This window comes from Ascidia mentula, chromosome 5 (assembly GCF_947561715.1).
Source record: "Ascidia mentula chromosome 5, kaAscMent1.1, whole genome shotgun sequence".
Classification (NCBI taxonomy): Eukaryota; Metazoa; Chordata; class Ascidiacea; order Phlebobranchia; family Ascidiidae; genus Ascidia; species Ascidia mentula.
In genome coordinates, this window is record NC_138570.1 from 6,467,469 (window position 1) to 6,479,593 (window position 12,125).

At 41.2% G+C, this 12,125-nt stretch overlaps 1 protein-coding gene across 4 annotated transcripts in view; it reads left to right on the forward strand.

Moving 5' to 3' along the window:
• LOC145903874 (uncharacterized) overlaps positions 1 to 12,125 on the forward strand; it is a 60,978-nt gene that overhangs the window by 29,555 nt on the left and 19,298 nt on the right. For 3 of the 4 annotated variants that reach the window (XM_082992056.1, XM_082992052.1, XM_082992055.1), the window contains 33 exons: positions 19 to 123; positions 290 to 512; positions 759 to 935; positions 1,100 to 1,297; positions 1,451 to 1,721; positions 1,787 to 2,005; positions 2,158 to 2,277; positions 2,476 to 2,684; positions 2,944 to 3,025; positions 3,213 to 3,374; positions 3,675 to 3,818; positions 3,952 to 4,239; positions 4,365 to 4,541; positions 4,611 to 4,795; positions 4,959 to 5,118; positions 5,194 to 5,416; positions 6,209 to 6,361; positions 6,422 to 6,538; positions 6,680 to 6,839; positions 6,950 to 7,088; positions 7,391 to 7,633; positions 7,922 to 8,019; positions 8,177 to 8,357; positions 8,438 to 8,618; positions 8,758 to 8,870; positions 8,943 to 9,050; positions 9,274 to 9,438; positions 9,766 to 10,047; positions 10,370 to 10,621; positions 10,752 to 10,879; positions 11,112 to 11,259; positions 11,612 to 11,745; positions 11,916 to 12,039. In XM_082992056.1, the coding sequence (XP_082848182.1) occupies positions 19 to 123; positions 290 to 512; positions 759 to 935; positions 1,100 to 1,297; positions 1,451 to 1,721; positions 1,787 to 2,005; positions 2,158 to 2,277; positions 2,476 to 2,684; positions 2,944 to 3,025; positions 3,213 to 3,374; positions 3,675 to 3,818; positions 3,952 to 4,239; positions 4,365 to 4,541; positions 4,611 to 4,795; positions 4,959 to 5,118; positions 5,194 to 5,416; positions 6,209 to 6,361; positions 6,422 to 6,538; positions 6,680 to 6,839; positions 6,950 to 7,088; positions 7,391 to 7,633; positions 7,922 to 8,019; positions 8,177 to 8,357; positions 8,438 to 8,618; positions 8,758 to 8,870; positions 8,943 to 9,050; positions 9,274 to 9,438; positions 9,766 to 10,047; positions 10,370 to 10,621; positions 10,752 to 10,879; positions 11,112 to 11,259; positions 11,612 to 11,745; positions 11,916 to 12,039 (5,669 nt within the window). Of the gene's footprint in view, positions 1 to 18; positions 124 to 289; positions 513 to 758; positions 936 to 1,099; positions 1,299 to 1,450; positions 1,722 to 1,786; positions 2,006 to 2,157; positions 2,278 to 2,475; positions 2,685 to 2,943; positions 3,026 to 3,212; positions 3,375 to 3,674; positions 3,819 to 3,951; positions 4,240 to 4,364; positions 4,542 to 4,610; positions 4,796 to 4,958; positions 5,119 to 5,193; positions 5,417 to 6,208; positions 6,362 to 6,421; positions 6,539 to 6,679; positions 6,840 to 6,949; positions 7,089 to 7,390; positions 7,634 to 7,921; positions 8,020 to 8,176; positions 8,358 to 8,437; positions 8,619 to 8,757; positions 8,871 to 8,942; positions 9,051 to 9,273; positions 9,439 to 9,765; positions 10,048 to 10,369; positions 10,622 to 10,751; positions 10,880 to 11,111; positions 11,260 to 11,611; positions 11,746 to 11,915; positions 12,040 to 12,125 lie in introns of all 4 variants that reach the window. The other variant, XM_082992054.1, reaches the window with a different exon arrangement.

Sequence of the window (12,125 nt, forward strand, 5' to 3'; positions counted from 1 at the left end):
CCTTCTTTGTTGTCACAGAGGTGACGGAGTTAACTGTCTCGAAATCGTTCTCCTGCCGTTCGGAGAGGGCACGGGCGACATCTTACTAAATGTGCGTGATGATGTTGCTTCGCCTGCGTATCGGTAAGTCGTGTAATATTAAACTCCAGTCGGTGAAAAAAGAATTATTTTCTGTAAAAATGTGTGAAGAATTTTAAACGTTAAAACGTATAGCTTGAAATTTATGTTCCTTAACTAACCAGTAAGTCAAAGGCAAGCTCGTACCCAACTCGTATTGTGTTCCACTTAGGCTTGAGTACGGAATTCCCTTCGGACGTAGGACTTTAAATCAGATTCGTGTCACATCGAACGGTTTAATTTATCTCGGCTCCGCTTTTTACTATTCCGGATCTTTGTATCGACCCTACGCTGGAGGTTTTAACGACTCAAGCAATCCGGGTCTAGCTTTGATCGCACCCTTTTGGGACGACTTCCATCCATCACCCAACAACAATGGCCGTGTTTACTATCAGGTTGAAAACTTAGCTTCTGAACAATTCCGAAAAGTTAATGATGATTTTGGTGGAAATTAAAGGTGTATGAATAAGGCCTTCTGCAGGGATTTCTGCATTCTTCGAAATATTCAATATAACAAATATTATCCTGATATCTTTTATTTGAAATGTGTAAAAATTTATTAATGGAAGCACGCAAGGTTTTCTAATGTGCTAGACAAAATATTTAGGCAAAATTTGCCAATAACCGATTTATTTCTTTAGATCTACGATACGATAGCGTCCAACCTCGACGCGAGTCAGCGAGAAATCGTGACCGAAGTTGGGAGGCGAATCAGAAGAGGAGCAAATGTAACAGTATTCAACCCAGTATTCGTGTTCAAAGCAACCTGGAGCGAAGTGGTGATGTTTCCTGAAAGTGCGAATGGACACGGCGAATATGTGAGTACTGGTCAATTGCCATGATCCTGCTTGCTTGTCAGAGTAAAAACAGTGCAAAAAGAACAAGTTTATTCAAACATTCGTCCCTTGAAGGCGCTCGATGTTCTACCAGTATTTCAAAAGAATTACCAAATCCATTGAGACGTAATTTTATCATTTCACAGCCGAGCACCTTCCAATGCGTAGTGGCGACCGACGGATGCGACACATACACTATGTTCCTATACCAAGTTGGGTCCATGCAATGGCGTGTCGGTTTGCGTTCCGTTGACAATGGTCTAATCGGTTACACCAACGGCGCCGAGCTTTCTTTCGACGAAACGCAAGGAGAATATCGACCTGACCTGAGTTCTCAAATTGGAGGTAGAAATACTTGTGTTGTAGGTTGTGAGCAAGCAGAAAATATTGCTCCAGTTTACTAAAACCTTTGCTTTCAGGACGTAAGTAGTCGTAAAGTTTTCCTTAATGTCCACAACTTTTTATAATCCCTTGTAAAATATATGCCACAAACATATGACGTAGGAGGCAGAGCTGGACAATATTTCTATCACCTGACGCCCACTAAGTCGGCCGAGCAACAGGCCCAGTGCGGTTGTGTGTCCTGGTACGTAAATGACGCCGCAACGGATTACCAGCCGTCTACTATGCCTTGTCCTTGCTCTGAGGGTCAGGCAATAGTGGATTCAAGGTACGCTATTACGGGTGGATATCTGTTTCATCTCATCAACACCCGCTTTCCAAACCGAGGATACTCATCAGTTGCCACGAATGAGTGGGAGTTGGACAGTAAGTGTACTCGCATTTTGCCGCCGTTTAATATATTTCTAATTAACATAATTCTACGCACGCAGGATATTTCGGACATTGCTATCAACCATTTCTGGGAACTGGTCCGCGCTGCTGTTACATACCATTTTTCCGTTTCTTCTTTTTCCGCTTTTTTAATCCTTTGGTAACCGGGCCGTTTGCAAGCCGCGCTGAGAGATTCCAGATTCCCATCTTGGATGAATATGGTTTCGACATCTTTAGACAACAGTCAGTGTTGGATGCACAATACCAGGCAACACTCAGTACGTGCGAAATTAACTTTTTGGCTTTAAATTTTATTATTTTTTGCAAATAAAGAAGTAAATTTTAAACCCAAAAGGCTCCCTAAATTAAACCGTCAATTTTACGCCAAGAGTGGAAAACATCCAAAATAAAGCTAACAAAATTTTGTTAGATGGAGATTTGATTCCTCGCCGCCAATGTTGCGCAAGCGGCCTTCAGGCGGGTTACTGCGACATGTACAACAGAAGACGACCTGCTCCAAGCTGCGCCCTGTACAGACCAATTCCACGAAGTATGTTTCAATTGTTAGTTGACTCAAACCCACAGGGATTCGAAAATTAATTGTAGCGATTCGATTTTGGTTGCAAATTGTAAGTTATTGTCACTAAATATTGCCTTGCATTGGTTTCTCCGAATTCTACGCTGTCAGAAGTTTTCTAATTTCACCTGCTTTACACAACACCTTTGCTCATCCGATTATCTTGTGCAGGAAACATGTTCGGTGATCCGCATATCACTACTCTTGACGGCGCATCGTACACTTTTAACGGTTTGGGTGAGTATTTCTTGGTGTACGTGCCCGGCGTTTTCGTGTTGCAAGGCAGAACGCAGCGCGCAATCAAAGCCGACGGAACCCTCACCCTCGCTACGGCCTTCAGTGCTTTCGCGGCCAAGGACTTGAACAGCAGCTCATCTACCGTAAGGCTTTATCTTAAATGAAAAATTGAATAGGAATTATATACATAAACATATCTACTGCACCCATCTATGTTTTTTCTAAAGTTAACTCTTGGCTGCCAACAAAGAGTATTTATTTTCTTATTAGTATTCAAAAGAAACTTTCGCAACCGTGCGAGGTGTTGCCATTAGTAACGATCAGAGATGTGTATCTCACCGGTAGCAATCTTCATACGATTCAACACATCTGAAAACTGACCATACAACTTGTGTCGTACAGGTTCAATTCGAGAGCGTCCCAGACAACGAAACCGCAATCCTAGTTAAAGTGGATGGCAATGAAACTACCGGCCTCGATGAATGTAGGATTTGTTTGTCGTTGTTACATGTTTGTGCAGCAACATTTACCTAACAGGATAGTTAGGGTGAAGTGCAACAGTCATACAATAACGAAAAGAAACAGCTTTACACGAAAGACAGCATCTTCCGTAGTGCAAAAATTTTGTGTACACGTTTTGCAAGATTAAATGGATGTTCTTTGAATTGTAGTATCAACGATAATTGGACAAGTGTCTTTGACATTCGAGAACGGGACGTATTCGGCAAGGTTTCCAAGCGGCACACAGTTGGATGTTACCGTGTCCACCGGAATTCTATCACTCACCGTCGCCGGGGCGGAGAATTTAAGGAATGTGATGCGGGGACTGATGGGTGAGCACTTGCTATTATCACTTGTTTTCCCTTCATACAAACTTGTTTTGCGTTCAAACTGAATTTTATCATATATTGATAACCGCTATAATAAGGCAAGGTTGCTTTTGGACCAAATGCAACTATAAAGCTGTCTGATCTTAGATTCGTCAGCTCTCTCATGTCATTTATCTCAATTACAAATTATCAATGGCACTGCAGCGGCAAAGTGGTTTATAAGCTAATGACGTTTAAAATCAGTTGGCAACCAACTGCCTCGCTCAAGACTAAAATGAAAATTAAGAATAAATCTTCGTTCAGGAAATTGGAATGGAAACCAGACAGACGACTTTGAATTTCGCAATGGAACAGTCATCGACTACACCAGTCTGCAACCCACTGAAAACTTGGACATTCTTAATGGAACGCTTAACGAGCGTCCCTTGTATCCGTTCGGACAAAGCTGTAAGTGGTCATAGTATACTTCACATAGAAAAGGTTTTTTGCATGTTATTTGGTAAAAAAATCTTGTAAATTAAAGTAGTTATCCTGAGAAAATCTATACATACCTATAAGTGTCTTGTATTTCGTTTTTTAGGGAAGCTCGCCAACGTGTCCGAGAGTTACTTCAACTACTCCGGAGGCAACGACACCTTTGAATTCCACAACCCAAGCAACACGGCAGAGCCACCATTCCTGGAGGATATTGTCTCAACGCAGAAAAATACGAGTCACTTCCAAGAAATTGTAACAAACTGCACCAACAACCAGACCAATGTGATTTCGACTCAGTGTGTCTACGATTTCTCGACCACCAATCGCTCAGATATTGGCGCCAACACCTTGCAAGGTGCAACCGAGCAGGCACAAGAGACAGCCGCCGTTGGTAGGTTGTACATACCAGGTTTCAAACAATACAAACTTTAACCTGAAACATTTTATGATTTGTTATGGCTCTTACATTCGGCAAAGCTTGTTGCCAAAAACCAATGAATATTATCTTTGTTGCAGGAAACACTCCGCCTAATATAACCATCGTCGATAATGGAGACCTGCTAAACAACTGCTTTCAAGCTCAATTGGACGTATTGGCAAGCTTTAACGTGTCAGCTACTGACGAGGATGGACACACGATAACGTTTGGAATTGTATCCGATAATTCCATTACAGGGATTAGTATTGATCAGAGTAAGTAATAGCTTCATGCCATATTCTCTATGTTGGTTTGTTACGTTGCTATTTACCATCTGCTTAAAGATGGAATGGTGACGTGGACGCCATCAGATGCCAACCGGATGACTGGAAATTTGACGTTGACGATAACAGCTACTGATTCAGAGCGCGCCCAGTCGACGTTAACTGTGTGTGTAAAACTTTGCGTGTGCAACAACAGCGGAGTTTGTGTGTACGACGAAACCATATCAAGCGGAAACAACTTCATCGTGAGTATAGTCTGTAATTCGTCTTGTAGCGAGATATTATGTGAAGGTAAGTTTTTGTCGCTGCCAACATTTGTGTTCAGTGTCATAAAACGATAAATATCTTTCAATAAAATACCGACGTTTTAGTACGGGCAAACTGATAAAACCTAAACCGCTTGTGCAGGTCGTTGGGTGCAACTGTACAGAACCATGGGAGGGAGACGAATGCTCACAAGATCGCAATGCCTGCTCAGCATCGGCTTGTTACACCAACGTAACTTGCACAGATGTTGTTGCTCCTGGAGTTGGATTTAATTGCAGCGACTGTCCTGCCGGGACAACTGGTTGGTTATGGTTGTTTGTTTAATTTTTGACTGCATGCCTTCTCACAAAGCCTTGCAATATCTTGCGGTTTTCAGGTGATGGCAGAAACTGCACCACTATCGACTTTTGCGCGTCAAACCCGTGCGAACAAGTTTGCCTGTCCGTGTTCGGAGGGTTCAACTGCTCCTGCAATGGAACCGGATTCGTAGTTAACTCGACAGACCCAACACGTTGCGCAGACGTCGACGAGTGCACCTCTGGTAGTCCTTGTGCGTCTGTCACAAACTCCATATGTGTCAACAACATCGGAAGCTTTAGGCAAGTTTTGTTTTTGTTCAGTTGATGATTCCAATGCACATGCAATGCGATGCCGTCTGTATATATGTATATATATATATATATATATATATAATTTTACAGAGACATGCACACACAAAAACTTTTCTGAAAAATAGAAAACATGGAGGACAGAAAAGTAAAAACATAACTCAGTTTTTGTTTGTCGACATTGTCTATACGTTGTGTTACTCTGCACATTCACTTTTCTGCATCCTGATGAAGGTGCAAAGCAACCGAAACGTTGTTGTAAAAATATATTGCCTTATTGTTTAAATCAGCTTCAGTAGTCATTTATTTTTGGTGGATAGTGTTTAAAAGTTTTCAAGGAAAAAGCATGGAATCAAGTTAAACGCTTGCGAAGCTTGTTAGCACAGCTTTGGGAAACTAGAATAATATTGTCTAACATACGGTTGCTAGACGTCCGGATTTGTCCAGATTTTGTGCTAAATCCACGTCCGGAAGGAAATGGTAAAAACTGCATAAGTTGCGGCGCCCGAGACTCGAAAATCATCACCGATGCGCCGTCAAAAATTAGGAAAGTTTGTTAACATAGCTGTCATATTCCTGTCTGAAATTGTGCTTAAGCAGACATGGCAACCTTACATTTAAAAACACATAACTCAATCTTAACTTTTAAAGATCATACCTTGTATTTTGTTCATAATCTGACAAATGGACTTAAAACACATTCACTACGAGAGGCTTGGACCTAACTTAAATATAAGCCTACTGAGATTCCAAGGTTAATTTTAACAAGAATAAATTTTGCAGCTGCGAATGCGTGGCAGGGTATGAGAAAAACGGAGAAATATGCGAAGACGTTAACGAGTGCACTGACGGAACACAAAATTGTACTGCTTCTACGTCGATGTGCTTGAATACACTAGGATCGTTCCAATGCGACTGCAAGACTGGATACCAAAGGTTTATTCGTGTTACAGCATTGTGTCGCTTTTAACACTATATAACGTTCTTTTAATTTAGGGGCGCGAACGTTTTTGTTTGTGAGGACATGGACGAGTGTTCGGGTACAATGGCTGTTTGTCTTAATACTACAGAGCTGTGTTTCAACCTTGTCGGTTCGTTCCGATGTGATTGCAGGTAAGCCCCTCTTTGAAGCATCAATATTTTTTTCAAAAACCCTGACTGATGGAAAACAGCCAGATTTTATACCACGTTTCCCTGACATTTACAGAAAAACAATTAATTTGGAGGTTTCTAATGCTCAAACAATATTTTCAGCCAAGGTTACCATCGACTGAGTGCAAACGCCTCGTGTACGGACGTTGACGAATGCACGAACGCCACCCTTAACAACTGCACAGCTGCCAACTCAACCTGCGTAAATCAACCAGGATCGTTTTCATGCGTCTGCGTGAGCGGCTTTACTGGGGACGGATCGGTAACTTTGTCCACTCATTGCTTTGCTCCTTTCAGTAAAATTGAAGTTACAAACATCAACGTACCGTGGGTTCATAGCTTGTTTATCTTGAGATGTGCGTCTTTGCGTAGATGTGCATGGACGTTGACGAATGTATGGAAAGCTCCAACCTCTGTTCGGCTAATTCTGAGTGCAGAAACACGGATGGAGCATATACATGCAATTGCTTGACGGGTTACCGGCTCGAAAACGGAACGTGCGTCGATATAGGTAATAACAAGTAAAGAGGAATACCATGCACTTTCCAGAGGATGACCTTCGTGTTTGCTGCTTTGTTTGTTCGGTGCCAGTAGTTTTCATTTGCTTGTGTCGTTGGCGACTGCCATACGTCGGGATTTTTTCAAAAATGACCGCAACTTTTTTGGATTGTGCCTCATGAATTTTGGCAACCCGGGTGCTGTAACTCGTTGGTTTTTGCAATTCGCGCACATCTCTCAAATTAATCTTCGATAAACCATACGTAATCTCTCAAATTATTCTTACATAATTTAATGCGTAAAACGCGTTTGCAGACGAATGCTCCAACAACTTCGACAACTGCTCTATGGACAACCGGTCCACATGCCAAAACTTCGTCGGTGGATTTAATTGTTCGTGCAACTCTGGCTTTATGGGTGACGGCACTGTGTGTGAGGATGTGGACGAGTGCTCTTCATCACCCTGCCACGCAAACTCTGGTTGCGTCAATTCAGTGGGAAGTTTCTCTTGTAACTGTAATCCAGGATTCTATTCCGAGAACAGTAATCTTTGTTTAGGTAAAAGGAAGTTTTACACTGGTTAAACGAGGGAATTTTAGTTAAAACGTTAATGAGGCTCATTCCCCATATTTTGTTACCACCTGATTTGCAAACCTGTTTGTATTGCCGTATTTGTCATATCTTTTGCTCAATGTGTCATAAAATTAACAGTTACTTTACGTGCGTTTTTTTTATGAATTTATATCACGTAAAGAAAACCCACAAAGCAGGGTCCCTAGCCTTTCTCGTTGCAAGATTTCTCTAAGCTTAGCTCAACCAAACATAAATTAAATGCATATTTGGCAGCCATACCAACACTACCCGCAGCACCAACAGTTACTTCACGGACGAGAAGCTGTTTGACGGTTCTAGTAGACTCGTTATTCGCCTATGGATCGTATCAGGTTACAAATTGATATTTTGAACTAGATCTTTTTACAAATTGAAAGGTGTATTTGCATAACGTTTCATAAAATTTTTCTACAGTGTTGTATATATCATATGCACAGAACACAAAAACGTGTACATCTTTTTTTAAAGCGTGATTTAATTTGTTTGTAGGTCCAGACACAATCCGCCACGGGGGGAACGACAACCATGGACACAAGCACCTCGCTTGTACAAGTCTGTGGCCTAAACTCTAGCACAACTTATTCAGTATCTGCCCGAGTGCTTACACAAATTAACTCCATCACGACAATAGAAATGTCCAACTTTTCCGCTGCGACTGTAGCGACGACACGTAAGTCTCCTATCGCACTAATGCACACTGCTGCATGAACATCAGTTGAACAATGTTTTCTTTAATTTTCTTTTGGCCAGGATCTGTACTGCTGCAATACTCAATACCACTGAACCTCGAAACCTTCAGCAACGTTTTGACGAACCTTGCCTCCGCCCAATCCCAAACCATCGTCAACACATACGAAGCACTGATCCTCGGCGAATTGACACAAAGATTTCCCAATTTGGGATTTATCTTATTCCGCATTACGAGCTTAAGGTTGCGATTTAGAACTGTTTCTGTGTGTTGTAACGATTTGTTACTGAACTGCCAGGCAGTTTTTATTTGCCGAAGTATCCCAGTGTGTATTCTGTACATCAAAACCACTGCAAAAATAATTCAACAAGCGTTGTTCCAGGAGTGGAAGCGTCATCGCATCCGGCGAAGGAACTTCTAACACCACCAACCCCAACACAACCGCATCAGGCTTCACTCCGAGTAACACCACAGCTTTCGGGAATGCTACTGCTGGTCAATTACAACATACATTACACTTTATCGCGTGTATGGATGATGATAAAAATGTATTGTTTCTCGTTGCAGTATCCGGCCTTCCACAAGCACCAACGGGTCTCAACGTGACCGTTGCCGGCACACTGGCAACAATAAGTTACAACATGGTTGATAATGCGACAGAATACGAACTGGATAGTAAGTAAAATTTTTCACATGTTCTCATAACATGGCCGCACATTTATCTAGTGATAAAATAATATCCCGTCGGGGTTCAATGAATTCGTAGTAAATTTTATTGTTCGTTTGCACGTGCTACAAATTCTCTTGGCATAATGAGCCCAGTCATTTGGTTAAATTTGCCTGTGGTGTCCAATTCTGCTACTTACAACCAAATGCATTCAAACTGCAAAATGTACAGTCGAGTGCGACGGGGGGAGCACGGTGGTGCAAAGAACGACCGCCACCATGTTCGCCTACAACTACACTACGTTGTCGAACCGCATTTGCACTGTACGCGTGCGGGCGTTCGTCGTCCCACCATCTGGATATACCGAATACTCCAGCACTACAACCTTTACAACAGGTCAGTTTAACCCTTGGGGTGCAACCTTATCGACAAAAAAAGCTTAATCGATAAGACATAACAACCAAAAAAATATAAGCCCTTTTCTTTAATTTTAGTTTTTGGTTTTGTGTGTACTTATAAAAGTGAAGTTATCCTTTCAATGTAATGGTGTTACTTTAATTCAAACTTTCATCTTTAAATCTGGCGGAAATTTTTAAAAGAAAAAACCATGTCTGATAAAAATGCTTAGAAATCCGGCTGACATTTAACTTCCAAACATGTTGTAACGTAACCAATCAACAACATCGGATTGTTTCAAAGATTCGACTTGTATTTTTCTTACAGTTCCCCAAGTAAATAACTTTACAAGTAGCACCCCGACTGGAACAACGATACGAATAAATTTTGACGGTGTGCTTCGAGTTGATACTTACACATTATCGTCCGTGCCGATGATTCCTGACATAGTCCTAACGTCCAGCAACGAAATGAACGGGATTGTTACGCACCTGATTGAAGGACTGACTACAAACACGATGTACAATTTCAACATTGCGGTCATTGCCAAGGATCATACTGGAGCGTCCCAAACGGGCATATCATTTACGTTTTCCTTTAACACAACAGGTTAGTAAGCGCTTTGACAAAGTCTTGGGCACCCAACGGGGTGAGAGCTTGGGGACCAAGAGCAATCCCAATTAAGTTGCATTAAATGGTAAATACGTGTTTTGCACACTGTCTTTTCTCACCTCCGAATATATGCAGCACTTTATTAGAACCCAATCATCATATTTCATTTTGATTAATTTGTCTCTCTAACTAAAGGTTTTGGCTTTTTTTTACAAATATATTTTTCCTGTATTGCAATCAGTGTTGGGTGTTTTAGTGTACTGACCCATGCCAATTTATGTTCACGAATTTTTCCTAATTTTGTGGTTCATTTCCGCAGCCGATGCTGGAGTCGAAAACGTGACTGTGTCACGGGTCACTGCTTCGAACTTCCTCCTTAACTGGAAGTCTGTCCCATCAGCAAACTCCTACGTAGTAAGGGTGTACCTCGGCAACTCGCTTCTGCGGGAAAACGCAACCACGGGTACTTCTTTCGAGGTCACCAATGTGTCGCCCTCGTCCAACGAGTACCTCGCCTCAGTTGCATTCGTGAGCGGGTCGACGAGTAGCTTTTCGAATAATGTCACTTCAAGTAAGCGGCCGCTTGTTTAAAAGTGAATCAAAACCTGCCTTATTTTTTGTTCTTGGATTATTACAGCAGTGGTTAAGTGTAACCTGCATTTTCTCTACTATGATATTTTAACGTTTGTTTTTCTATGCAGTGCTTTGGACTTTTTCGGAAGTGGGCACCACCTTTTTGACGGTTCAATGGACGGCACCTTCTAATATCACAGTTCATACTTACGCACTGTCATTCAACGACACACTTGCAGCAATGCCTGGCACCACGGTATGTCTTGGATAATGTATTTTAAAAGTAGAGTAGTAGCAGGTGTCCATTTTGATTTTTTTTATCAAATTATATCTTGTTCGGCTGTCAAATCCGTTTGTTCATCTTAACAAATTTCACAATCTACCACGCAAATAATTTGGTTATAAATTTTGCGAAAAAGCGGTACCTCTAGCTAAATTCCTGGTATAGCATTTTAGTTTCCTTAACGTCCCTGCACTATTTTTTGCAGCTTAACCCCACAGTCAATATATCTTCCCTTTTGAGTGGAACGGTATACGAGTTAAATATTGATTATGCCGTTGTTTGCACCGGAGAGCCTGATTGTCCAGATGGAGGTCTTCGCAGCACACCCTACATTGACGTTCTACAGATCACACGTAATACTAAATACACATGCTTATAACGTAATAGATCAGTTGTCATGTTTGTAAGTTAGGACTGTAAAATCATTCTATAAATTAGGAAATGTGTTTTTTATTTTCACTTCCCGTTTGTAGATTATTGTTTCAACATTTTGGCATTCAAAATGCTTTTTGTCTACATGCGCTTTACAAAAATTAAAACAAGCAATTCAAGGAATAGTAATGACTTTCAACACTATATATATTCCCATTTGGTTTCGGAACAGATCGAAACGATTGTGGAAATTTATTTTACCGGATTATCAGAAAGGACCTCTACCTTTGAAACTTTACTTTCATATTAATATTTTTGTCCGTTTTCGTTTAGGTCCTGGAGTGACTGCAAATATCAGACCTCTCAATCAAACAAGTTCCAGCATAGGATTAACCTGGGATTCTGTACGGGGTGCGTTCAAGTACCAAGTAGCCATTAGCGACAACTCAGGGTTTTCCAGAACTGAGGTAATTTTCCATGTAGAGCTGTAATTGAAAATATATTTTGACACATTTAGAAAACTATGTATTCGTATAGTTGGATTTAGCAGCTTAATACTAACTTCCCCAAACGTTAAAAAAGTGCAGCAAATAAAGTTGTGTTGTACCTAAAAATTGTATTTTTGCTTTGTTTGCAGGAGCCAACAGCTGCAGAATTTAACATTATGAACCTTACCAGCGGTACGAGCTTCAGTATTTCAGTTACGGCTGTAAACGATTTCCCGGGACTTACGGTCAACAGACCTAATGCAACTTACACAAGTAAGTTTCCGTGACGTCAAAGTTCGTAACTGTTCTTATTTTCTGTCAGTGTTGGTTAATGTGCAATAGAAATTACTGACATCTTA